General features: G+C 36.8%; 1 protein-coding gene across 2 annotated transcripts in view; it reads left to right on the top strand.

The window, feature by feature from the left end:
• The window catches only part of LOC117419396 (CCR4-NOT transcription complex subunit 4-like), a 57646-nt gene extending 31983 nt beyond the window's left edge, over positions 1-25663 (top strand). Inside the window, exons 11-13 of one of the 2 annotated variants that reach the window (XM_034032110.3) lie at positions 155-640; positions 16118-16351; positions 23747-25663. In XM_034032110.3, coding sequence (XP_033888001.3) covers positions 155-640; positions 16118-16351; positions 23747-24051 — 1025 coding nt within the window. In that variant the 3' untranslated portion in view covers positions 24052-25663. The remainder of the gene's footprint in view (positions 1-154; positions 641-16117; positions 16352-23746) is intronic. The other variant, XM_058986305.1, reaches the window with a different exon arrangement.
• The last annotated feature ends 1738 nt before the right edge of the window (positions 25664-27401 follow it).

Raw genomic sequence — 27401 nt, 5'->3', positions numbered from 1 at the left:
ATAGTGAAAGTGTACACATTTATGTCTAGAGAGTTATACATTTTAGGGAATTGCTTATCCAATTGTGCTTCAGTTATTTTTACCAGAAGTTATTGAGAGTATCAGAATCTGGTTTCTCATCTAACCCCTCTACTTCTATCCCCCCCCGCTATAGAAACTATACCAGTATCATCATCCACAGACTGGCAAGCAGCCTTTGGTTTTGGTTCCTCGAAACAGCAAGAGGACGACCTCGGGTTTGACCCCTTTGACATCACCCGCAAGGCGCTGGCGGATCTTATCGAGAAGGAACTGTCTGTCCAGGACCAGTCGCCTCTCTCCCCAGGCTCCTTACACAATCCTCTGCATGGCCCCTCAGTCAATGGGCCGGGAGCTGGCTTCATGCATAGCACCACCGCACCTTCTAACCCCAACTTCCCGAACTCGGTGCTGCCTCAGCGGTTCCCTCAGTTCCAGCACAGGGCGATGTACAACTCATTCAGCTTCCCTGGCCAGCCCGCCCGCTACCCCTGGATGGGTGTCCCACGCAATAATATCATGCACTTGAACCACACAGCAAACCCCACCTCAAATAGTCATTTCTTGGACTTGAGTTTACTGCCACAGCACAGTACAGGCTTAGGAGGGATCTCAATCACAGGTAGGAACCTTGACTGGGATTAAATACATTCCTTTTATTTTTATGGGTTGGACAAAAAAAGAGAAACACCTGCAATATTTAGCACATGTGTGTCAATAGGCTACCCTACATGAATCTGTTATGCCTGTGGTATCCCTGACGTAAAAAAAATGAATGCTGCATCCACTTGGCTGTTTCAAGTAGATTTTGGTCACAATGGGCAGATCAGCAATTTACTGTTGGTTCTTGATTAACAAAAGTGATGACCCTATGGTCCATTCAGAGAGCAGAACACAACTGATTTTTACGTCTAGCTTCCCTAAATTAATTTGAAGGGTTTATCCTTAAGGACTGGTTGTATTCCCCTCTAAAACATATTAAACACACTGCAGACCTGTTGAATCAGAGATAGCTTTGCCTGCCCTACTACACATAGTGAATTGGAAGACAGCTGTTTCTGTTTGTTTGTCCAACCTCTATATGTGAAATCTTATTCCCTCACTGCAAGCATTATGATTACAGAAATCCAGTTAAGGCAAAATGTTTATGGCTCCCTTTAGCTCATAATGACATTCCACTAACACTTTCATTCTTATTATAAGGCAGAACACAAATAGCGCAATCTCGTAACTATGGCGATCGACTACGGTGTTATAAAGGGGGAATTACCTACCATATAATTATTTACATATATCTTGGGGTTTATATGTCATTCAGAGTTCTTTTTAAGTCACATATTGCCTCATATGTAATATAATAGCCTATACAAGCTGTTGGATAATTTAGTCCACAGAAGAAAAAAAAAAAAAAATCTCATCTGGCCAAATTGCTTTGTTCACTGCCAGAATAAAAGAAAAGCTGGAACGAGGTCCACCCTCAAAGGTTTGGCCATGAACTTAATTGCTGAAGATAAATAAACATTTGTGTTTATTTTAGTTATGCAGGGGTGTTAAAATCGCCATCAATTTTCTGGCATCTGTTTATTTTAGTTAATTTCCCTGCTCCAGAAATTGACTATTTACTTTTCTTTGTTATTCCCCACACAATCCATTATTATCCTATTGGGTTCCATTTAGATGAATTAAAAGGACCTTCCATTTTTGAATAGTGTTGCTATTTGTGGCTCCTGCTATTCAGCCTAGTTAAGCTTCTTTTCACAGTGGGGAAGACTTTATAGCTTAGCCTTCCTAGGGTAGACAGGTTACATTTTTCAGATAACACTATTGTTTAAGCACTCAAAGGCGGAAAGCACACTTGTCACAAGAGCTGATTCATGTGTTTGTCATTGCTACATGCGTATTACTGATTGAAGGGAATTTGAGAGTAAAATAATCCCAGGAACTCTCAATACTATAGATCAGGGGGTTTTAAACTTTTTTTGAAACTGTACCCCTTGTGTCTGGAGGTTTCAGCTCAAGTACCCCTTTACAGTTTTCACTCTACTGAATGGCACAACAGTTGCAATAAAATGGACAATAATCTCATTAACACATTTCTTTTCCTCCCAGTTTATTTAATAAATAATTTGTCACAGGAGTTTGGGTGACAAACTGTTGGTTTAGGACAGAATAACAAACAGTAGTCTTAATTCTTAACTTTTTTAATTACAACTATTTGGATGCATAGAATTAAAAGAAAACTATTTAGTAATCTTTGGAAACAGTTGTATTTGCTTTCTATTCGGCAAAGTTAGTATAAATAATACAATATTTATACAAACTAATTATGTGAGCCATTTAAAATGTTTACCTCAAGATAAAATTATAATAACTACTAAAAATGATAAACTTTTTTTTAATTAAAGCCAACATAAAAATTATCCAAAGGGATTCGGTATAATTATATTTACCGGAGCATTTATACTGTTCTTCTAAAATATGCAGAAAGATTGTGCTTCCCTGATTAGGAGGCGTGGTGGTCCAGTGGTTAAAGAAAGGGGCTTGTTACCAGGAGGTTCACCCCCAAGTCTCTGTAAATCGCTTTGGATAAAAGCATCTGCTAAATGACTAAGTAATATTAATAATAATTAGTATTCAATTATATAACAAGCTGAAAACAGCAAAGTTCATGAGCAGCACAGAGCACTCTCCATAGGCACATTCGCCAGATGCCTGCTTCACCCACCCTAATGGAAATCCTGTCCACTCAATCGAAATCACGCATTTGTGTAAGTATGGACGTGATATATTCTGTGTTTTTTTATTTTAAATTTTAGTTCGCTCGCGTACCCCCGGTTGAAAACCCCTGCTATAGATGACAGATGTAATGGTCCATTTTTATATTTGTAATGGCAGCTAGAAAAGGTAGAGGGCCTAATATTTGAAAGGAGAGAGTCTTATACAGCCTGCTAGAGCAGACACTGATGAAGTGCTCATTAAATAAGTTGGCAAGGACACAGTGCTATGTATAGCTTTCAGACGTGTTAGTGCAGCAGATTCACTAACAAGTTGTTAGTTATAGCCTGGCAGCCCATGTTATTTATTTTCTGGCTCACGAATTAAGATCACCTTGTGTATTTGTCGATGTACTAGAATTGATAGTTGCATTTGAATTTCAGAAACAGCATTCGACACCTTTGCTGGCATCATTCCTTTTAGTGTATAATTAGTAAATCCAGTCACTAATTGATTGATTTGAGTGTTCAGATAGGGCTACTGATTTTCCGTTCTGGGGAATAGCAAATTACGTTTTTCAAAAATGACCAATTACGTTTTTCCCACTTTGTATCAACTTATTAATAATTAAACATGGCATTTGAACATAATAGCACATTAATAAATATTAACACACATTTATTATAATTTGTTTTGTATAAGAAAACATTTTCAATCACTCTTGTTGCTGTAATAGTAAGTAAAGCACCTGAAGACACTTCAAACCTGTCTTAATGTTTATAAACATCACTTGGCTCATTGCTGGCATTAAAATAAACAGGGAAACCTAAGAATTATATTACAACAGTTCAGAAAACAAATGTCCAGCACTGTTGTGAGAATCATATTTACACTAACTCTGTAGTTTAGTCTTATTGCTGGCAATAAAACATTGTAAACCGTTTAGTAACAGTCAAGTGATAAGAGTAATCCTATTTACAGTACTCCACAAATTAAGTTTAGTGTTTTGCTGGCATTAAAATAACCAGGATAAAATATGAAACACTTTGATGATAACACGTGTTGACTGACTCGTTGCTCTCCACAGGTTCATTGCTGTGTATCACCCGATTTTGTAACTTAAATAGTTCTCCTTTTAATGTGAACGCATAATTAATCTTCCCAATCACTTTGCTAATTCTGCATTCTTGTTATTTGCTAAGTTTAACAAGAGGTGTGTCTCCAGACAGAACGTATTTATGAAACAAACATCCTTTACAAAGTAAAACTATCAATTTTCTTTTAAGGAACGTATATAGCTAGAAGAATAGCTTTGAGCTTGTTTCTTCCTCGTCAGATAATATAATTTAATTAACCGGTCATGGTTTAGTATTGCTAATTTATAGTTTTATTAAAGGCAGGTAGAGTGGAAAGAAATAAACTAAACAGTAATTAAATATGCAATTAATTTAGCTTACTTCGGGAAAGCTACTCCTTGAGCACAGTACCTCAGGTCTAAGTTTCTCAGCACTGACTAAAATAGCCAAATGCAAACGTATTGAAAGAAAATAAAATGTTGGTTGAGGTCCCGAATTATTGTGAAACTGGAATAAGCAGTAAACTGGGTGAAGTTGCAAAACAAATGAAAGGAATACTGCAGACAAGTATCTGGAATCTGCATTAAATTAGATGCTTTTGTGAGCAGGTCAGTTTATTTTTATTAAGGTAGCTGCATTTACTTTGCTTGTTTGTTTTGTGACTAATCAATGAATAGCAACTTTAATAATGCACAAACCAGTTACCGATTAATGTAAGGGAGGTGTTGATTAAGGTATCCATTGCTAATATGATTTTAGCATAGCTTAGAGTGAGTCTTTGAGTAGTTATAGTGAGTTAAATTATTTTGTCCACTGAGTTGAAGATAAGCTTGTAGGATCAGTGGTCGGTCAATTTCATCCCATAGGACCATATTTGAATCCAATCAATGTAAAACCTTTTCTGTTTTGAGAATGCATTTAAAATCCTTTTCTGTATCATGTTATAAAGACGAAACACATTGGATTGTGACAAGGTCATGTGATCTGTGGACAAGAAACTGCTGGCATCAGGACACATACGGCAGCAAGACCAGGATATGAAGAGAGAATGTGTTTTTGGAAAGCTTCAGTTGTATTGTATCTGATGACTGGGCAAGCCAAGGTCACACATTGACTGTCACAACTGAGTGTCATGGTAGCAGATGCAGTTGTGCCTGCAATGCAGTATTTAATCCCTGATGGACATGGTTAGTACCAAGACCTTGATGATCCTTAACCCCATCAATCCACATTTCAGATAGGCCAGATATTGTTAACAGTAATGTATTCAGTTTCACCTAGATGCTAGAAAATCTACAAGAAATGCTTTTTTTTATTATTATTTTTTATTTTGATTATTTTGTTGCGGCAAGCAGGTTTCAAGGTGGAGGAAAGCTAAACCTAGATGGGGAAACAGGATCTGCTTTCTGATAAAGTAGAATACACTAAAGGTTATCGATGAATGTAGTAAACATACACACATGAAATATATTTGTGTACAAACTAAACCTGATTTTGAGAATATAATGTAACGGCCCATCCTTCAATTAGCATTTTCTCCCCTCAATGCATGGGTGTGGGTCTTCATTCCTGTTTAACCTTTAGGTTGGAATTTTTCTGATTCACCACAGGGTGGTAGCACAGCTCAATTGTTAACATCATTCTCTCAGTACAGTCTCCACCTATCTGCAAGATGATTGGCTCTCTTATCATGTTCTTTACATTTTTGTCCTGTTTACAGGGATACGATTGGTAGTGTATCCTCTCCCCTTTGTAGCTGGGTTCCTGAATGGCTAGTGGATCTTAGAGCCAGTCAATTCAGTACAGAAAGCATGCGAGTCACTAAGATGTTAGAACGAGCAATGCTCGATTGAAACCAACAGTCTGAATACAAAAACCTCAGTGCTGGTGGCATATAACTAACTGGTTCTGTCAAGGGGGAAAGGGAAACCAGCAGATTTAATGATGTAGTGAGGTTTTACTTTGTCATGATTTTATTTTATTTAAAGTGTTCCCTTCTAGCCCATGTAGAAAATGTCATCTCCAAATGTATGTTTGTTTTCTGTTTATCAGAATGAAAACAAAATCTCTTGAATAATAGCATTAGGTGCATGCCTATAATTTAGCTCACAGAATAACATAGTGACAAAAGAAACCCGACCCAAAATAATTCCCCTCATATCCTTATCACAACTTAAACATAGAAGGCTGAACTATGAGATAATGTAGACAATTGACTAAAAACATTTTAGCTTTAAAACCTAGAAGAGAAATGGCATCATGGATTGCACTGTGTTCCTTCAGTTTCTTCTGGCCTGTGTACGCTTCAGAATAAGGCATACAGCCAATGCTCATGTTTAACTACCAACTGTCTGGTATCTGGTCCCATCCCTCACGACCTAAACTCTCCCATTTGCTGTTCAGAAAGTGGTGGTGGTGGTGGCAGCAGCAGTTGAGGGTACTACGTTACGTGGACACCTTCAATAAATTGCAAGAGCCCATGCTGGTTTTCATATAAAGGTAACAACTGAGGATTTTTGAGGTAGAATAAATGGAGCATGCGTTTTGAGATTCTTCACATTTAGAACAGTCACCTGTCTTTGAGGGTTAATCTGTCACATTAGTTCAGGATGTCCCTGAGAACGTGGTGCTTGCATCTCATTGGATTAGTCCTGACCTAAACAACTTTTAATAAAGAAATAAATAGTAACATTCAATTAAAATTCTACATTTTGTGGCCACAACTTTTTTTTAGAAACAGTTAACAATACATATGTCACATGCCTGTCTATGAGCAAGATCAGTGTTACTATCAATCATATTATATGAGAACTTTCAAAAACAGTATGCGGCTCATACCCTTAACTTTTAAATCAATAATATTGGTGCCCGAGAAGGTTTCCTCCTTATGCTCTACCCAGGTTTCCATTGAAAACAAAACAAGTGCCATCATCAAGACTTGTGGCTTGGTGTTGATGGTGGGAGTGAATAAGGTCTGCCTGAACACAGTCCCTGTCCTGATTGCCTGAGACAGCTAAGGTTTGACTGTTGCTGCCCTTGCTTTGCAAATTGATAGGCTGCCTGAGAGAGCACAGGTTTCCATTGGTTACTATACACCTTGAAGCTTACTGAGAGGAGAATACATTAATAATCCCAGGAAGTACCTTGGGAGCTAGTTGACTGCTGTTTATAGACATGCTATGCTGTTTGCCTCAGCAGTGGTGCACAGAGCAGTGGGGGGGGGGGTGGAAAAACTAACACATCAAATCCCAGTGGTTTGTCAGGGCATGCCGCGTCAGTAATTCCTGTGTTTGCTACTGGGAGGATGTATCTTCAGCAGAGCAGGTTGTAGTAGGTTTGATGCTGCTTGTGCATTGACTTGGTTTAGGGATGAGCTACTGTAGGCAATATATTTGTATAAAAAAAAAAAAATATATATATATATATATATATATATATATATATATATATATATATACATATATACACACACATATATATATATATACATACATACAGTACTGTGCAAAAGTTTTAGGCAGGTGTGAAAAAATGCTGTAAAGTAAGAATGCTTTCAAAAATAGACATGTTAATAGTTTATATTTATCAATTAAAAAAATGCAAAGTGAGTGAACAGAAGAAAAATCTACATCAAATCAATATTTGGTGTGACCACCCTTTGCCTTCAAAACAGCATCAATTCTTCTGGGTACACCTGATCTCAACATCATCGGGTCTGTCTGGGATTACATGAAGAGAGAGAAGCAACTGAGGCTGCCTAAATCCACAGAAGAACTGTGGTTAGTTCTCCAAGATGTTTGGGCCAACCTACCTGCCGAGTTCCTTCAAAAACTGTGTGCAAGTGTACCTAGAAGAATTGATGCTGTTTTGAAGGCAAACGGTGGTCACACCAAATACTGATTTGATGTAGATTTTTCTGCTGTTCACTCACTTTGCATTTTGTTAATTGATAAATATAAACTATTAACATGTCTATTTTTGAAAGAATTCTTACTTTACAGCATTTTTTCACACCTGCCTAAAACTTTTGCACAGTACTGTATATATGTATATATATATCTCAATCTCAAGGGATTGCTAGAAAAACTTGATATGCCCAAATTGTGCTTAATATTTCCAGAAAATAATAACCAACAAACTTTTCAGTTTTCAAAAAGTGTATTTGGTTGGTAATATTATGCAAGGAGAGGTTCTAAAGAAAAGTAGTGAAATGGTAAATAAGTGTGAGGTATTTTTGTCATTGGTAGCGAATACTAACATCTCATTTTTTTTTATCTGAATACATGTCAAAAAATATTAGTTTGAATATTCGGATATTTGTCCCAGCACAAATTAATAATGGCTTATAAACAGGGATTCACATAACTGGTACTCATGCACACCAATTAAAAAAAAAAAAAAAAATGCAGACTTCCATATTGTTTTTAGGACACAAATGCGTACCGTCAGTAAATTTATAACAGGAAAGCATTTTTAATAGGCAGTGAGGGTGCTTGCGCTTCCAAGGCCAAGCATATTATCTGGCTGTGACCCATACCTGCCTAACCTCCCGATTTTCTATTGAATATCAAACGGTTCTCCCCAGGCCTTTTCACCTGATCCGCCTGTCTTGCAGATGCAACTGTGCCTTCAACAATAAGGACTGATTGTGCTTCTAGCAGACTAGATCACTTGTGCATTGCTGGGTGAAAAAAAATAATCTTGGAACCATGACAGCTGTATTATGTCTTGACACAACATTTAACCAATCAGAGTGTTGAAGGGGCGGGTTTTCTGTGTTAAGCACTTCGAGAGGCTAAAACGTTAAAAATGACTGATAAAAAAAAAATAACCAATTTATTTTCAAAGCAAAAATAGTGACAATGAATGCAGGGTTTTCAAAATAAGCCAGTGATTGGCGCAATCCACTGCCTAATACTATATTTGCGTGGGCTACTTTATTAAAAACATATTAAGATTATTTTCGGGTATTATCATTGTCCATTTGTTGTCGTATTATTGTACTGTAAGGGAATATGTAGTACATAATAGCTATACTTATGCACCAAAAAAATAAAAATAAAGTATTCCTATCGTGATATAGTAAAAATATGTACCCAGGTGCTTGTAAGAGATGTTGGGGGTTCATATATAGAGACTGTATGCCTTTAAGAAGAAAGGTGTGATGGGATATCAGCTGAACTTGTCATAATTTTATATGATGATATAGCTGCAGAATATGGCAAATTCTGTGATCCACAGATTTGGACTGCCTCTTCATGATAAACTGATGAGTAGTGTGGTGTAGTGGTTAGGGTTCTGAACTCTTGACCGGAGGGTAGTGGGTTCAATCCCAGGTGGGGGACACTGCTGCTGTACCCTTGAGCAAGGTACTTTACCTAGATTGCTCCAGTAAAAACCCAACTGTATAAATGGGTAACTGTATGTAAAAATAATGTCTAAAATAATAATGTAATTGTATGTAAAAATAATGCGATATCTTGTAACAATTGTAAGTCACCCTGGATAAGGGCGTCTGCTAAGAAATAAATAATAATAATAAGTACTAGGGTTAAGGTTATACCATACATGAAACCAAAACATATTATAACAAGCATATTTCAAAATCCTTTGATATTTCAATACCCCTTTCACACACAAATGCTGCTACTGAGCCGTCTCGGAGACGTTTCAGTTTAAAAAAAAAAATACCCATTAACACAATGTAACAACCTGTTAAGTGTCAAATTGCAGGAGCTTCAGGCACAGCATAGGTCACATTTTATTGCAAAGAAGGCGATACAATATATTTAAAAGAAAGGTCCAGCTCTTCAGGAAAAAGCAGAGAGTGAAGATACGGTGGATGCTGGTATTTGCTATATATAAAGGATGCTCATGTGAACACTCCACTTGGATAATGGAATGCCAACACGGTGATGTATTTTGGAACCAAACACTCCCAAGATTTTTAGATAGTGAGTGGAAAAAACATTTCTGCATGGGAAGAGAAACATTTGAGTACCTGGCTGAACAACTGTGTCCGGCATACAGTCACGTGGGGTGTTGACTTTCAATCCACGGCCATAATAGCACGTCAGTACCGGCATAGCATTTCACACAGGCAGTTTAGACGGTTCAGTGTTGTCTCTGAACCACCTGGCAAGGTGGTTCAGACGGCATAAAATATGATGGCTCTGTGGCAGTATAGACCTTTATTGCACTATAATGTGGAATAAAGGTAGGCTGATTCCTTCCTTTCTTTTCTTTTTTGTGCATTCATGAGTAAAAATAATTGGTCCAAGTCTTAGTTGCAAAGTTCAAGGTAGTTTTTTAATATGGTATAGTGGAGGCTCTGGGAATTCTTTCCCCTCAAGCACACGTTACAAAGAATCCACAAGACAATACCATTTTTGAATTTAATATAGGCTTCCCTTATGACATCACCCCTTTTTTCTTAGCCTATCAGAAAAGACGATTACATACAAGGTTTACAAGCCTCCTATCAACCAATAATATTATTGATTACATGGGGCCCACTTTTTTCTATCTCCAAGACAACATAGCAAGGCAATAAAATTATAGTTTTAATAGGAAGGAAGAGAGAGAAGAAAGAAAGAATAAGCATTTTGCCTATTTTAAGTTTAAGCTGTGGGAAAGGAAAGGTGCCATTTCCCTAGAGCAGCGTTCTTCAGTTGGCGTCCCGCGGGACAGCGTTCCATCTGGCCTGTCGGATGTCGGACTATTCAATATAATCTCTATAACCTAAAACTTGTATTAAACTCAGGAAAAACTAAATCAGTGTTATTCACTAAATCTAAGCCTCAAAATATAGCTAATATACAGATTACAACATTAGTAGGTCACAATATAGAATCTGTAAAAGTATACAAATACCTGGGTTTTTGGATAGACAAGAATCTCAATTTTAAGATAAATATAGATAATCTTTCAAGAAAAATAAAACTCAAACTAAGTTTTTATTTTAGACATATCTTGTTTTTCATTTGAGGCAAAGAAAGCACTTGTATGTCACACTTTTCTTTCAGTGATTGATTACAGAGATATTCTTTACATGCATGCAGCTGCATCTAGTCTGAGGATATTCGACTATCATGGAGCTCTTAGATTTGTAACCAATTCTAGATCTTTAACTCATCATTGTGAGCTGTACAGGCAAATGGGGTGGACCTCACTTTCTTCACACCGACTGAAGCACTGGTATATCTTTGTATATAAAGTTATTCTGGGAAAACTTCCATCTTATCTTAGTGCTGTGGTAACCACTAGTACTAATATTTACCAACATAGATCCCAGTCAATATTACATTTTTCAATTCCAAAAATATGTACTGTGTTTGGGAAAAGGCTTCGTTATTCTGCCCCTTGGTCATGGAACAACTTTCAAAAACACTTAACTATCTGATTATATAACATTAAAGGGCAGCAGTGTGGAGTAGTGGTTAGGGCTCTGGACTCTTGACTGGAGGGTCGTGGGTTCAATCCCTGGTAGGGGACACTGCTGCTGTACCCTTGAGCAAGGTACTTTACCTAGATTGCTCCAGTAAAAAACCAACTGTATAAATGGGTAATTGTATGTAAAAATAATGTGATATCTTGTAATAATTGTAAGTTGCCCTGGATAAGGGCGTCTGCTAAGAAATAAATAATAATAATAATAATAATAATAATAATAATAATAATAATAATTAAAAGATTTTAAAAATCAGGTTGGAAATTTTATTTCTGATAAATGTACTTGTTTTAATTAATTTTAAAGTCGCAAATAATCCAATGAAATGTATTGATTTAATTACATTTTAATGGTATTATTATTTTTGAAATGTTCATGTTAATCTATGTAGTTCTATGTGTGATTGATTGTTTCTGTATAAAACATGAAATCTCTGCTATGATTTGACACATGATTAATAATGCATCGGATCAGAATTGGAGTAACACACACACATATTATTATTATTTATTTCTTAGCAGACGCCCTTATCCAGGGCGACTTACAATTGTTACAAGATATCACATTATACATTATTTCACATTATACAGATATCACTTTTTTTTTTTTTACATACAATTACCCATTTATACAGTTGGGTTTTTACTTGAGCAATCTAGGTACAGTACCTTGCTCAAGGGTACAACAGCAGTGTCCCCCATCTGGGATTGAACCCACAACCCTCTGGTCAAGAGTCCAGAGCCCTAACCACTACTCCACACTGCTGCCCATCTTATAGAGATAAGATACAAAAATAACAAAACATATTAACAATAGTACTCTACATTTTGCCTTGAATAAAATAAACTGCTTCCAAGTAGCAACCATGTTGGAGGTTAACGACAAAAGGAAAGGCAGAATTGAAACTAGCGTTTCTAGTGGCAAATCACACCGTCATTTCTACTGTGGATTGCTTGTCTGAGATCGTCAAAGACGTTGTAAGTGACGCAAACTGCACTGATCTCAAAGACATCCAGTTGCACAGAACTTTTTTTAAAAATTTTTTTAAGGTTTTTTCAGGAAGTAGGCAGCTTTTTGTAAGTAGTTGTCCTTCATTACAAATGCTAGTTGCAGATACGCGCGGTTGAAAGGTCACCGCTGTCTACAGGGTATTTGCATCCCCTAACAAGCGATATTTATTGGCAACATGCCATAATACAGGAACAAATGATCACTGCACTTTATCTGGTAATAACCCTTCTCCTTCCTTGTTTACAACACTCTGTATGTAAGCTGCCCTCAATCAATAAACTTCAGTCACACACTCGGTATGCACATTCATTCCCATTCGCGTCAGTACACTTCATAACCTAACTTTTTTTTTTTTTACAGTTTAATATTATTTACCTTCTTCAAGTAATTACTCCTCCTGTAACTTCTATCTTTCCTTAAGGTTTGTTTAAATGCTTGCTGTTCACGCTGGTCCACTTCTGCCACATGCCACCGCTACTGATTGATGTGCTTTCATTACTTAACTTGCATGCTTGTTGAGCAGTAATTTTTATAAAACAAAAACGATGCAAGCGCGTGTCAATTTTAGACAAAGCAAAGAAATTAGATGCACATTTTAATCAATTTAAATTAAGATTATGAATGTATTTATATTATTAAATGGCAATCAGAAATCATATCATTGTAAGTGCCCCCCCCCCCCAAATACGCACAACATGAGCACCCTGTGGCCCCCCAAGATTTGTTCATTGCCTGTCTGGCTCTCCATTGAATGCAATTGAATACTTCTGCCCAAGAGACACATAATACAGTGCAATCACCTTTCTAGTTGTCATAAAATTTAGGATACACTAAAGCTGCCCTACCATCTGGTTGCTCCACTAATATTGCTTCATACTAGCTGTCTATGAAACCTAACTATTTTTTAAATTATCCAGTTTCTCTAAAGTATATGTTTATATACTTTAGTGTGTTTCGTTACTGTGAATTTATCTCTTGGAATATTTTCTCAGCCAAACTTTTCTTGTCTCCAAGTATGGGAAATGAATGAAAACTTACTGTTGAATTGTACCATGCTGAAGCTGAGCATAACGGGACACAGCAGTGATCACTGCAGTTTCCTTCTCATCAGTGATATTTAAATGCTTTTGTAGTTGTGCCAGAACTACAACTCATCCTTTTTTTCTTAACTGTTCAATACAGCAAAGGAAAAGATGTAAAAACAGGATTTCAAATAAACCGCTCATTTGCCTGAAATGGAGATACCGCTATCCTGAAATGTGACGTCACTTGCTGCAAGTAGCGTATACAGTGGTTAATAATACTTCAGTTTGTAGTGTTTGTCTACGAGACTGACTATGATTTGGTATGTATGTAGTTTGTTGTGTATTAATGTAAAAGAAACTTGATTTATACTGCGTTTTGTATTTTTAACAGTATTAGCAATAAAAAGTGTCTCGAGCATATGTTATTTTTTTTTTTAATTCCACGATATCGCGATATGGAAATTATCTATCAATATCTTCTCAAAATATTAATATTGGTGCCCATCCCTAATTTAAACAACAGCCTTTAGCAGGCATGACAATAATGTAAAATTAAAAAACCCACAAACCTGAACTTTAGCAAATGCATTGTCCAGTTTACTAGTTTAGACTAGTATTAACTGGCTTGAAACAATTCAAAATGCTATGTGGTTTTCGGGCAGCCATAACGCAGGCCAGACCACTTGGTGGGCTGTTTGCTGTTGATTTACTGTATTTTCCGCTGTATTCTTTATTTTTATTCTCTACATTATTTTCTGCATTCTTCTTTAATTTTGCTGGTACTCATGTAGAAAACATGCTTTTCCTTTTATACGATTATGTTGATTTAATATGTATAGTTTTAAATTGTTGCAACAGTATTCTATCCACTGTAGGTCTTTCAAAGCGCGGTAATAAGAAAGACAGTTATTGGTTGTGACATGAATTGGTCATTCTCAAGTACACCAGTAGAAGCTTCTGGCGGTCTATGGCTGTAAAACAAATCCTCTATTTTTTGTAAATGGCTGTTTTTCAGTCTGGAAATTACGACGGTACACCCCTTATCTGGAGCATTAGATATAGTTTTAAAACAGATCTCAGGAGTCCTTGCTGTGCAAGGGATTCCTAAACCATAACATTTGGATGGGGAGGCGTTTGTAATTTGCCCAAACTGAATACCGCTAGGAAATGAGATACTGATGATAAGGAAAATGAAGTATTTAATGCCTCATTTCCATCTGTAATTGAATTCATGCTGCCCTGGCTAGAGTTTAACTGGGCCGTACACTTAATCTGTGTCGACAGTAATTTCTGTCTGCACAGTTGGATTGTTGGTGGCATACATTTGATGTATCATGGCAGGGCAGAAGTACTTTTAGTCACTCTGCTTTAATGTAAGTAATGTGCCTACTGATGCTTATGTTCATATTCCTGAGCTGACCTACAAAGGTAATTGAGGCTGACAAAGCAAAGTTTATCCTGTGATTTTTTTTTTTTTTTTTTGGAAGGGAAGAGTGGGTTACTTAATGGCAGAGTCTGTAACAAAAGACTTTCTATGTACTAAAAATAAAATATATCCACAGGCAGGCTACAAGCTTTCAGGCCTTTGGTATGTAATTTACAGTATTGGCAAGGTTTAGAGAATGAGGCCTAAAGTGGATAAGTTGCTCTATGCAATATGGAAGGAAGAGGTCAACTTCCTTGGGTAATGATATTGTAATATGTAAATTACTTTTAAATAAGACACCAAGAAAAATAAACGGGATAAATGAAATTACATTTATAGTATCAGGATGGTGAATTGTATTGTTATATTTTTAATTACAGCATTTTATATTTTATGTTAATTTAGACTAGTGTTGTTAATAGTTCAGAGTTTAAACATTTTGGCTAAGTTTTTAGAATTGTGCCTTGTCAAAATATGCAGGGCAGATATGGGTGTTAGCGTTAGTATGCAGTGTAGGTCAGTTTATCTCATATTCAATATTTAGTCGTAGTCATTTTAATATACATTTAAATGCTTTACACATGCAGTCCTACAATATATTCATTTTGCTCTAATTTATCAAAAGTGATAGAGGGATTATTATGATTTTTTTTTATTAAAGGTGTTTAATGTATATACAAGTGTAAACATTAAGGAAACTAGAGGAAAACCAACATCATTAACTACAATTTCTTAGTTATAATAAGAAGCATGCTCAATCTTATATTGTTTGGTGCAAAATGTTTCTTCAATTTAATAATTTAGATTAAAAAAAAAAAAAAATCTTGCTGCAAAACAGTTATAGTCTTGTAGATGTATTGATGTGTCAGTCTAACAGCTTTACACAATCAATTTGCATTGAATGTATGCATGCATTTGTGTTAATAGGGGAAAATAGTGTTATCTGTTTTTTTTTGGGGGGGGGGTAGTCTAAACTTGATCAGACACCAGTTTAGGCAAGTTGAACAGTAACACCACTACCTTGTTTTTTGGGGTTCATCTATACTGGATTGAAAAACTGAAATTTGTGGCACTAGGCATATTGTGTTTGAGAAGCGCTTATAAAGGTACAATATTGTAGCCACAATACTGTACCTGTTTACTGTCACTGTTGTGTTGTGGTACTTTAGGCACAGTTGATTTGTCTGGTTAAATCATCTATGGTACTGGAATAAAAGCTTACAAGTGCTTCTCGCAGGCGAATCCTGGAAAAACGCCAGTGTTAAGAATTTGCTTGATTTGTCTGGACTCTGACCGAGTTTGGTTGAACCTCCCCTTTGAAATTATGGCGGGGGACGTTCATTTTTTTTTTGGGGTAAATATGCTGAAGGAGATCTTTCTCTCTTTCTCTCTCCAGAAAATAGCAGTTCTGTAGAAAGTTTAAACGTGAAAGAGTGGCAGGACGGCCTGAGAGCTCTCTTACCGAACATCAACATCAACTTTGGGGGGCTGCCAAACTCTTCCTCCTCCTCTTCCTCTTCCTCCTCCTCCAGCGTCAACCACACAGGGGCGCCAGCGAGCTCAGGGGGCATCTCACACAGCCTGAGTTGGGACGGGTCGGGCAGCTGGATGGACCCCGCCATCATCACAGGTAACCAACGCTGGGCTGAGACTCAAACCACATCTGCACACCAGAGCTCAGAAATGCACACTGAAAGTGCAAGTAGGAGCGAGGGCAGCACTGTGTCCGGAGCACTGATCTGTAGTGCCTTTCCAAGCAGCCCTCTTGTGGAAGGTAGTGAGTATGTAGCGTGTGCATAGAACACAGATCCAGACCCTTAGGAGCTATAGTGCTGGGCTGACAGCTTTAAAGGTGTGAGGGTAAAGCTTGATATTTCAGTGTGGAAGTTCGTTGGATCGGTTTTGTAGATTTTGTGATTAGATCACTGGATAGAAAGTATCTGGTTGTTTTCCATGGGTATGGTAATAGGTTTGGGTAGCGCAGTTTTGAAAGGAATGGGGTTTGCATTGATAGGATTGAAAACCAGTAGTTCTGTGGTTAGCATGCAGGGCAGCAGTGTGGATTATGGTGGCTGGCTAAAGCACGGTACTTTTTACTTGAATGATATTTGACTTTAATTTGCTGTATGGTGCAGTGCAGCGCAGTGCTGACTAAGTGATAGCTCTCCAAGAGGTGACATAGCTCATTTAAGGTAAAGGGTTCTGTTTAATCATACCTGTGACGACTACAACAGAAAAATCCAACCTTGCAAAGCCTACTTTTTAGACTGGAGATAGTATCTTAATTGGGTAGAAACCACTAGAAGCATCTGTACGTAAACTAGTGGCAATGACTGGTTGAGAAAAAAAGGGATTATTTCCATTTTGAGTTCTCTGAATAATGGCTAACTGGGCACTTTTAAACTAAATGGATGGGACTGCTTGGGTTTAGGATTATTGCTTGTACAGTAGCTTTGTCGTGCCTGTAATATAATACTGTAGTACACTGAACTAGACACAGTTTCCTAAAACATACACTGCTCTGGCAGTCTATATGAGAACTGTAATTAACATTAAGGCCTTAACATGCTGCAGTACTGGGCACGGGTTGCCTTAAGTCCTGTAGACTGTATTGAGGTTAGTTTGAATGGTTTGGATTCCCTGGGCTGTGAAATCTCATCACATTGATATCCTCTTCTGTCAGCAGGGAATGCTGCTAATCCGGGTACGTGTCATAGCTACAAGTGGTTGGTATTACTGGAATTTGAATATTCATAGTAGTGAAATTTTGCATGCAGCCATAAAGGTCTTGCATGTATCACAAATGTGGCATTTATTGTCATTTAACAAAAGGGGATTGCTGCTGTTCTGCCATTCATCAAGAATGTTCTCCCTGTTCTTTTGAATTCTGTAAATTGTGCTTTGATCAACATCAAACTCAGTTGCACTTGACTTCTGACTTTTTTTCAAACTTCATCTTGTTGAGCTGAAGTAATTGTGGTATACCTCCTGTTAGAAATCAAGTTGTTTGTAGTCTCGCGGTCAACTCCTCAACCAATGCAATTATCAGAAATAATTATAGAGACGCGTACGGAATCAACTGACTGTCTTTCATGCAATTAACTCTTTACACTCATCACTATTTCCCCCTCTCTTTCACTGTTTTCATTGATGTATGTGTAACTACTGGATAGTTTGTTCTGCATGCGTGTAACTTGCATCAAATGAAAGGCCACACACTTTCATTTCATATTATGTAAGTTGCGACAGGATCAGGCATACTATATGTGGTAGAGATTTGAATATATGTAAACAAAAAAAAAATCATGTTTAATCACTGCTATATATTTTGTAATCATAGATGGCTCAACAAAACATTGCACCATTGAACAACTGTTTTATTAGCACTTTTATCAACCAAGCATTATTACAACTTTTGTTTGAACAAAATAGAATATGGACAACTGAAGAGAAATATTTTACATGCTCAAGCCATCCACAATGGATAAAACTCTTGCTGTCATGCTGCCTTTCTCTGGTCTGTAGCTTCTCTAGCTCTCTCTCTCTCTCTCTCTCTCTAGGTGTAGGTGGCTTTTACGTTGCCTGAGTAATATGCACGTAAGGTTTGAATTATGCAATTATATGCATTTGAGCAGATTGCAATACCATGTAAATAAATAGCACATTTTTGGTACCCAGAAATTGCTATGTGCATTTAAATGAAGTATGCAGTTATGCGATATGCAATTAAGTGGATATATATATATATATATATATATATATATATATATATATATATATATATATATATATATATATATATATGGATGAAAGTGCTCCATATGTAGATGGAATTCCATCAAAATGGTCTCTCCGAGGTCCATTCTTATGATTCGTGTAGAAATGCCAAAAAAAATCTGGGGGGGTGGAGGAAAACTGTAATGTTTTCGCACGTACTTGATGACTTGTGACCTCTTAGTATATTTTTCTCCTGTTGAACACACAATTATTCTATGTTTTGTTATGGTTTAAAATGTAAAAAAAAATAAAAAATGGAAGTCATTCATAAGACGCCATAAGTCCAACATTAAAGCTTATTTTTCATGGCTTTGAGAAAAAAACAGCCATGGCCTTCTAATAATCATATTCGGAAACTGGAAGTCAGTAAACCTCTTGGCTGTGTTTCAAACTATTCCAGGGCTCTACATTTAGAGTTAACTGGTCCCTTGGGCCACTGAGCTAGTGTTTTTACTGGCCCAGATGCAATTTTATCTGGCCCAATATATTTATATATTTTTTCATGATAGTTATTTTCAGAATGTTTCTAACTGTATATGGTAACCAAAGAGAGTCCACGTCTCAAAAGAAAGTGGCTAAACAAAGCCTTTCAATATGTTACTTCAGCCATTAAACATGCACACATTTGTGTGCTTGTCGGAAAATGAAAGTACTGAATTCAAGATTTGAAAATGTATGTGTACAAATGCTACTCATTTTTTCACAAGCAAACCTGCAACCAGGCTGTTACCATATGGTCACAGCAACGCTAAAACTGAATTATAATAATCCTAATTAGGGACGGGTCAGTGTAGTCAAATACACGATTGCACAAAAATTAAAAAAATAAATAAAAAAAAACTTCGAATAGCATATTACATATTCGAGTACACAAAAAACCCTTATGCATTAGCTACTAGTAGAAGCAAACGCGTCTATTTTATTTTTTCAATGCTGATTCTTAACACATTATGTCAGTCTTAAACCAGTTGTTATTTGCATGTTAAACGTAAGGATCCTAATTAATTATGCAATGCTTGTCAGTCAGCTAGCCAGTTGTGAAACAGCTTCTGGGAGCATGGCACCAGCGAACTTTGAATGTGTGAAGTGAAATAAAATAATGTACATTGCCTATAGTAAGTATTCACCCCACTTGGACGTTTTCACAGTTTGTTGTGTTACAACCTGAAATCTTGATGCATTTAAATTGTTTTTTTTTTATTATTATTTTCCTTTGATTTACACAACCCACTCAACACTTTGAAGAGGCAAGAGAATTTTTATTGTGAAACAACAGTTAATAAAAAAAACATGCTTTTTTTTTCGCAAACTCCACACGTGCTTTAAGATGAGGCTTTTTGAGTAATGGCTACTTTCTTGCTACCCGTCCATACAGGTCAGCTTTGTAGGGACTGGCTTATTGTTGATGTGTGAACACTGATTCCCATCTCAGACACAGACCTTTGCATATCTCTCAAGGTCATTGTTGGCTTCAGAGTGACATCTGAACCAGTTTCCTGCTTGCCCGGCTGCTCACTTTGGGAGGGCGACCTGATCTGGGTAGTGTCTGGGTGGTATGATGCATCTTCACTTCTTAATGATGGACTTCACTGTGCTGAGAGGGATAATCAGCACCTTTTGAAATGTTCTTGTACCCTTCTCCTACTCTGTGCCCCTCTACCACTTTGTCCCTGACTTGTTTCGAAGGCTCCTTGGTCTTCATAGTTGCGTTTTTGGATCATTATGTGAGTTGTAGCCTGAAAGTCTTTAAATACCTGAGGGAAATTATCTACAAGTTAAACCACTTTGAGTACACAAAGGCTGAAACCATTTCACTAATTTTCTGACCTTTCAAACAAATAATTTGCACCTGAGCTGATTTAGGGCTGCAGTAGCAAAGGGGTTGAATACTTATGCAACTGAGATTAGTCTGTTTTCCTCTGTAAATCTTACTTATTTATATTCTATATGCATTTTTTAACTTTATCAATGTGGAGTAGTTTGTGTAGATTCTGCATGTAAAGTCTAATTTGAAAGCATCGTGGAGTACGGTCAGGTACCAACAGAATGTGAAAACTTTGCAGGGGGGTGAATACTTCTGCAAACCACTGTGTGTGTGTGTATATATATATATATATAGAGAGAGAGAGAGAGAGAGAGAGAGAGAGAGAAAGAAAGAAAGAGAGGTGGGCTTCAGTGAGTTGCAGGAAAATAATTCATTTGTGTGTGTGTGTGTCTATATATATATATATATATATATATATATATATATATAAATAAAATAAATAAATATAATTAGGGGTGTCAGGTTAACCCGAAAACTGAAATCGATAATTGAGCCCACAATATCAAATCGATTGATAAATAAATCGATATTTAGAGTTATTTTTGTTTTACCTACAATACAAAATAAGACACCTCTATATTATACTCTTACAATGTTTTAGTATCTTCACAACCCTCTGTTTAGAAAAAACATCTGCATCTCCCCGCGACGGGTGATTTTTTTTCCACCATTCGAGTGGATTGCTATCTGCTGAGAGTTGTGTCTCCTTGACCTAGCACGCCATCTCCTGCAACAGTTGTATTTCGCAATTCTCTGTTTCTTCTTGCCTGCAGGTGTAAGTGTCCCCAAACAAGTCACCCATTGCAGTCAGTGCAGTTTTTCTGCTAGCTTCTTTATTTTCAGAACCGCCATGTTCCTTTACCAAACCAGTTTCATTTACAAAACTCTGTATCACTTCTGTTTGAATTTCTTCCTGTACCTGACGCTTTTCTTGTTCAGATAAATGTATCAATCGGTGAAAGCGTGGGTCAAAGAATGACGTTTTGTTCAAAAGCATGAATGTTGATTGTCTTTCTTCTTTGTCGTACCTCAAACTCGGATCACTGTAGATTTTGTTTTCCATCTCCTTTATTACAGGAATTTCAGATGATGCAAAGTTTTCATCTTTATTGATCAGGATATGCTGAAGAGGTAAAACAGCTGAAGCTGTGGGGTATTTGTCTGTTGATAATGCAGCGGTTGCCGTTTTGAATGGTTTCAGTGTGTCACGGATATTTTCAACAACCATCCATTCGTTAGTTGTTCACTCCAGATGCAAGAGCTTTTTTTTCAAAGATTACAGCGGCCACTGCAGCCTGTTGTTCTGATGCTCGGCAAATCATGTAGTAGGTGCTGTTCCAGCGTGTAACAGTCATTGATTAAATTGTCATTTTTTTAAGCCGAGCAACTTTTGCTTATCCTCCAGAAGACATTTGTCAGTTGGTGACCTATTGAAAAGTGCAGCCGAATGTTTAAGTAGGGTAAGTGTTCTTTCGATCGGTCCAGTATTCAGTCCCTTCCGTACAGCAAGGTTAATTGTGTGAGCCACATACAGGATGTTGACCAAATTGAGATATCTTTCTACTGCGTTGACGTAGTTCAAGGCATTTTCAGTAGTGACAGCAATTACTGACTCGCGTATATTAAAATCATCCAGAATATCTGAAATACACTCTGCAACATTTTCTGCTGTGTGAATTCCTCGAAGCTCTTTGTTTTGCAGGACAAAATCTTGCAGTTCCCAAGAATCAGTAATGCAATGTGCTTTTACGGTAACATAAGCATCGGTGGCTAAGGAGGTCCAACCATCTGTAGTTAAAGCAATGTCCTTACAATCATGCAGTATTTGCTTTACATTTGCACAAGTGGTATCATACAGTTTAACTATGTTCCTTGAAATTGTTGTGCGACTCGGAATTTGGTATCTCGACTCCATTTCACTGCAAAATTCCCTGAAACCATCACCCTCGACAATGCTCATGGGTCTCATATCTTTGCAGATGAATTTTACAAGAGATTTCGTAATTGTTTCACTTCGTTGACCGGGTAATGCAGCAGCAGAAGTTTGTTGAAAAAACGCTGTCATTAGTGGCAGTTTAGGACATGAAGGCCCAGCCGTTTCTGATCCCTCCTCCTTACCATGTATTTCACTGCACTCAAGGGGGTGGTGTTTTTTCCAAATGGCTTCTCATGTTCGTTGTATTTGAATTGTAGGGGAGTTTGCGTTTGCATAATTTGCATAATGACGCCAGTATTTGCTTTTCATACTGGGTGGTTAACAATTGTCCGCACAGGAGCACTTCTACACGCTGTGTTATCACTTTTGTCAGACATCTTTCAATTATGAAAACGAACTGGAAGAGAATTAATCAGTTTCGCGCTGCACTTGAGGAGATAAATTTGAACCTTAGTGTCGGGTAATAGTGTCAGGTATTAAACTAGCTATCTTGGTGGCATCCTGTATTTAAATGCCAAAATAGGAAGTTCGGTGCGACATTTAGTTTATAAAATCGTTGCAGCCCTAATATATATATATATATATATATATATATATATATATATATATATATATATATATATATATAAAATCTTATATATAGATGGGACTAACCAAAATTGAAAGGTAGGGTTGCATGCATGTATTTATTACATGGATTTACGTTAAAAAAGCTGAACTGTCTGTCACATTTAGCCACATCAAGGTAAAAGGATGTCTTATAAGGATTTTTATGAAAAAGTTCAACACCTGATTTAAAACATGCTGCTTGCAGTTTGTTGTCATACAGTAGTATGTTTGTACCTTCTAATGTGTTTTGCCTGGTTTGAGATGTGTTGAAGTTCGCAGCATTTGTTGTAGCAACTTCCTTACTGATAAAGCACTATTTTATGAGGATCTTTTTTTTTTTTACTTTTTTTTTCACATTTTGTAGTATCTTGATGCAATGTAAACCACAATACTGTGTATGAAAATAAATGTTAAAAAATAAATACAAAAGTTAACAATAAAGATGACTAAATACGAAATCAAGTTTACTTTTCATTGTAAATGTAGGATATTGTAAAAGACTACACAGAAGGTTTAAACAAGTAAACTGTTAAGCTTGTATTTGCAGCTTAGTTTGTATACCAGCTTGCCCTATTTTAGTAGCTTTACTCCTCAATGCAAACTATATATATGTATATATAAAAAAGACAAAAAATTAAACAAATGGGAAATAGTGGTAGCAGGCTTGTAGAAATCCCCAATTTCATACCTTCAAAAATCCTGAGAACATTTAGCACAATGATCAATTAAAATACACATTAGCTTTTACAAATACATCCCTTAGCGTGTTTCATGAAATAGCCACACTCCATAATAAAAAATGAAAGCAACTGTTTTATAGTTGTATGTACTAATATGCAAGAGTCATGGTTTAATGTATTTTTGTCTCTTTCTTACAGGTATACCTTCCTCTTCAGGAAACGGTGTGGACTCTCTCCAAGATGACAATCCCCCTCATTGGCTCAAATCTCTGCAGGCCCTCACAGAGATGGACGGTCCCAGCACAACAGTGCCCTTGCAGCCCCCTCACAGTACCCCCTTCAGCACACAGATCCCTCTCCACAGAGCAGGCTGGGCCCCTTACCCACCTCCCTCCAACCCCACCAGCTTCCACTCTCCACCTCCTGGCTTCCAGACAGCCTTCAGAAACCCCAGTCAGACCCCCACAGACCTGATACAGAGCGCAGCCATGGACCGTCATTAGAAATTTCAAAAAACAAAATCAGCAGAGATACAAACAAAACTATTAACAAATACTTATAACAGTATATTTTTTTCTTTCTTTCTTTCTTCCATCCTATGTTTTTCTTGTGCCCCACCTCCCCCTCTTTTCTGATCATGCACAAAATGCAAAGCAACGTGATCACTGGTTCTTGGTCTTTTAAAAAAATAAATAAATAAAAAATAAAATAAAAAGGGGATTCCTGCTTGCTCGTTAAGCTCTACTGATGAGAACAGTAATTAAACCGAGACCTGAATCAACCAGAAGTTAACTGGACAGGGATCGAGGTTGAGTAATACGAGGTTGAGACTTGAAAGCTGATGACAAAATGAAGGTTCAGTAGATATCTAAACTGCTAGTTTAACAGAGTGAACAGTTAGCTGTTTGTCCAGCTAAAATCAAAGGAGGATAGAAAAAGGTGATAAAAACAAGGCTATTTAAAAAAAATATATATATATATGTGTGTGTATGTATGTATGCATGCCTCTTGTTAGCAAGTTGATCAACTTAAGGGAAAGTGGTTTAGTTGTCTGGTTAATTAACAAAATTGTTAATTAGACATTTTTATATTTTAAAGAACAAACCAACAGCTGATTGAAAGAAAAAGGGGAAAAAAGGGAGATCAATCGGGAACCAAAAAAACCTAACTAAAAAGAAAAAAAAATAATGAAGATTATAAAAATTCTGTGTATGAAGAAATCCCCTAGAGTGTGCTTTTTGCTGTCCTTTGCTATGATGAAGCTTTGTAAAGCTGTAAAAAGGGCGTGCCTCTTACAGAATGTCCTGGGGCATAAAGGGTAAGCTGCGATAACGCACAATGACAGTATAAGTCTGGTATTAGATATTGTTTAAATCTGGGTGTTTTTATTTTTCAATTTTTGTTCCTGCTAAGATCCTCAATGCAAATTATTTTAAGTAGAGCAGCAGCCTGGCCTGTAGGAATCCCTGATTTATTTATTTATTTATTTTTTAAATCTGATTTTCTAATAATGATGGAATGATAAACTGAAAAAGCTTTTTTTTTTGGCTGTTCCAGTATGAGTTTGGCATGCAACACTGATTTAAATGAAATTGGATTATTTAAGGGCATGAAGTTGGAGTGATTTGGGAAAAAAAGAGAAAGTAACAGGAAATTAAACTATTTATTTTAATTTTGACTTTAGCTAAAACAAGAAAAAGGAAATTTTCTAGAATAAAACAGTGTTTTAAAGAAAAAAGGCTGTTCAGATGGGCACATAGGAGAAATAATAAAATTTCTCTCTTTCTATCAGTGTCGCTTATTCAAGTCACTGGAGTTGTGCATTCTGAGATTTCAGGAGAGGGTCACGTCATCTGCCAAGAAGCTCAACCTTTGATCTCCACTAGAGCTTCCTTTTTTTTCCTTTCTTTTCTTTTTTTTTTTTAAATGGTCTCCTTAATTCCTTCTTGTTATCTGCATAGGTTCCTGTCAACTGTTCAGTATTCATAAAAAACAGAAGCAGATAACCATGGGTATAACCTGATGCTAAAAAAAAAAGTTAGAAATGAGGAAGTAAAGGAAATGTACCTCTCTGCAGATCTGGAACTAAAATCTTAAATAAAAGATAAAACTTGATGGTTTGTATTTCTTTATTTTTTTGCCCTTCTTTCTATGGCAAGTTTTTTGCATGTATACAACAACCCTGTTATGGGGAAGGGACATATAACAACCATGTGAACATATTGATACGCTTCTGCCTTGGTTGGGGGGTATGTATCCCCCCCTGTAGAATCTTTGCTTTAGATTCTGAATTTCCAGGGTGCATTAGAGGATCATCTACATTTGGTTGCAGAGGTGGATTATAACACTGGACAAAAGGATTTTGGTGGGCTGTATGATGGGTTCTGACTGGGGAAGCTGCTTTTTGAGCTCATATAAGCCATGGAATTCAAATACTGAGATTCCCTATGCAGTATTGTAGTAGATGACATGCCTTTAACATGCAAAAATACATAGAGGGGTTATAGACTCATTCACAATGTGTGTGTTCATGATGAGTGCTATGTTGAGCAAGGAACTTGGTAATTCACTCATCCCAGTTTCAGAGCAGAACGTTATTTGGATGTCGAAAGGGAGACATATTTACAAGATGTCACATTATTTTTACATACAATTACATTATTTTTTACACAATTACCCATTTATACAGTTGAGTTTTTACTGGAGCAATCTAGGTAAATTACCTTGCTCAAGGGTACAGCAGCAGTGTCCCCCACCTGGGATTGAACCCACGACCCTCCGGTCAAGAGTCCAGGGCCCTAACCACTACTCCACACTGCTGCCCGTACATCTCTAGTGTGTGTCATTTCACACTGCAGTAGCATAAGGTGACACCTACAAGTAATTCATATTCATTTCTAGATGAAGAGAAGTGGTAAAACCTTACAGGCTCCCATTTGCTATAATGTACTTTGCCAGCAGTTTAAATGGGTGATAACCAAGGGTATACATCTTTATTTTTTTTATTTTTTTTCTTATTACCTTTTAGTGGCATTCATTAATTAGCAACATTATCCCTGGTTCCCCATTTCTTGTTTTGAAGATCATTTCGTTCTTTGCATATATGCAGTTGTATGTGTTTATTATTATTTTTTAAATATGTTAATATAGATAATTAAATTAACCTGCTGCTTAATGCTGCCAAATCACTTCCTGTACTGTCGTCTTCTCCCCACTGGGGATGCGTGACCATGGTGACACAGTGGAGACGTACGTATGTTGGGGTGAAACTTGGTGAATTAACTCTTACAGAGAGTATCAGAACAGGAGAAAATGAGGAGGGATCTGGATTGCTGCTTTTTTTTTTTACTGAGAGATTTAGAATCTGGGAATATATGGATAAACCTGTGTCTGACAATACATATGTTACACATACTGTATATATGTGTGTTTGTATTTACAGCTGTGACAGGGAATATAAAATACTTGTTCAAATGGTCTAGCTGAAATCTGACAAAGTGAGCTACCTCACTAGAAATGATGAGGTATTGGGAAGCAGCAGCTTAAACTTGTGTGAGCCATCATTTTTATAGTTGTTTTTTAAAAGAAAATTGTGATTTTAATATTCATAAAGAATAGGAGTAATTTATTTATTTCAAGGCATTGGTTATCACTTGCTTCATTATGCGTGGAAAGCCAGGCTGCAGGTTTTCTGTTTAGGAGATACTTTCTGTCCTGTTTACTGTCATGAGAAGACACCACTCATAGTAGAAGAAAAGTCTCAGTGACTTAAAATATAAGCAATCAAAAAGTGGGGAAAGTCACAACATACATATTTACTGACACTTGTAGAAAATGTTACTGTATTATGTAA

The sequence above is a fragment of the Acipenser ruthenus genome, chromosome 14 (assembly GCF_902713425.1).
Source record: "Acipenser ruthenus chromosome 14, fAciRut3.2 maternal haplotype, whole genome shotgun sequence".
Classification (NCBI taxonomy): domain Eukaryota; kingdom Metazoa; phylum Chordata; class Actinopteri; order Acipenseriformes; family Acipenseridae; genus Acipenser; species Acipenser ruthenus.
The sequence above is the reverse complement of the archived record's forward strand: the minus strand, read 5'-3'. Positions and strand labels throughout refer to the sequence as shown.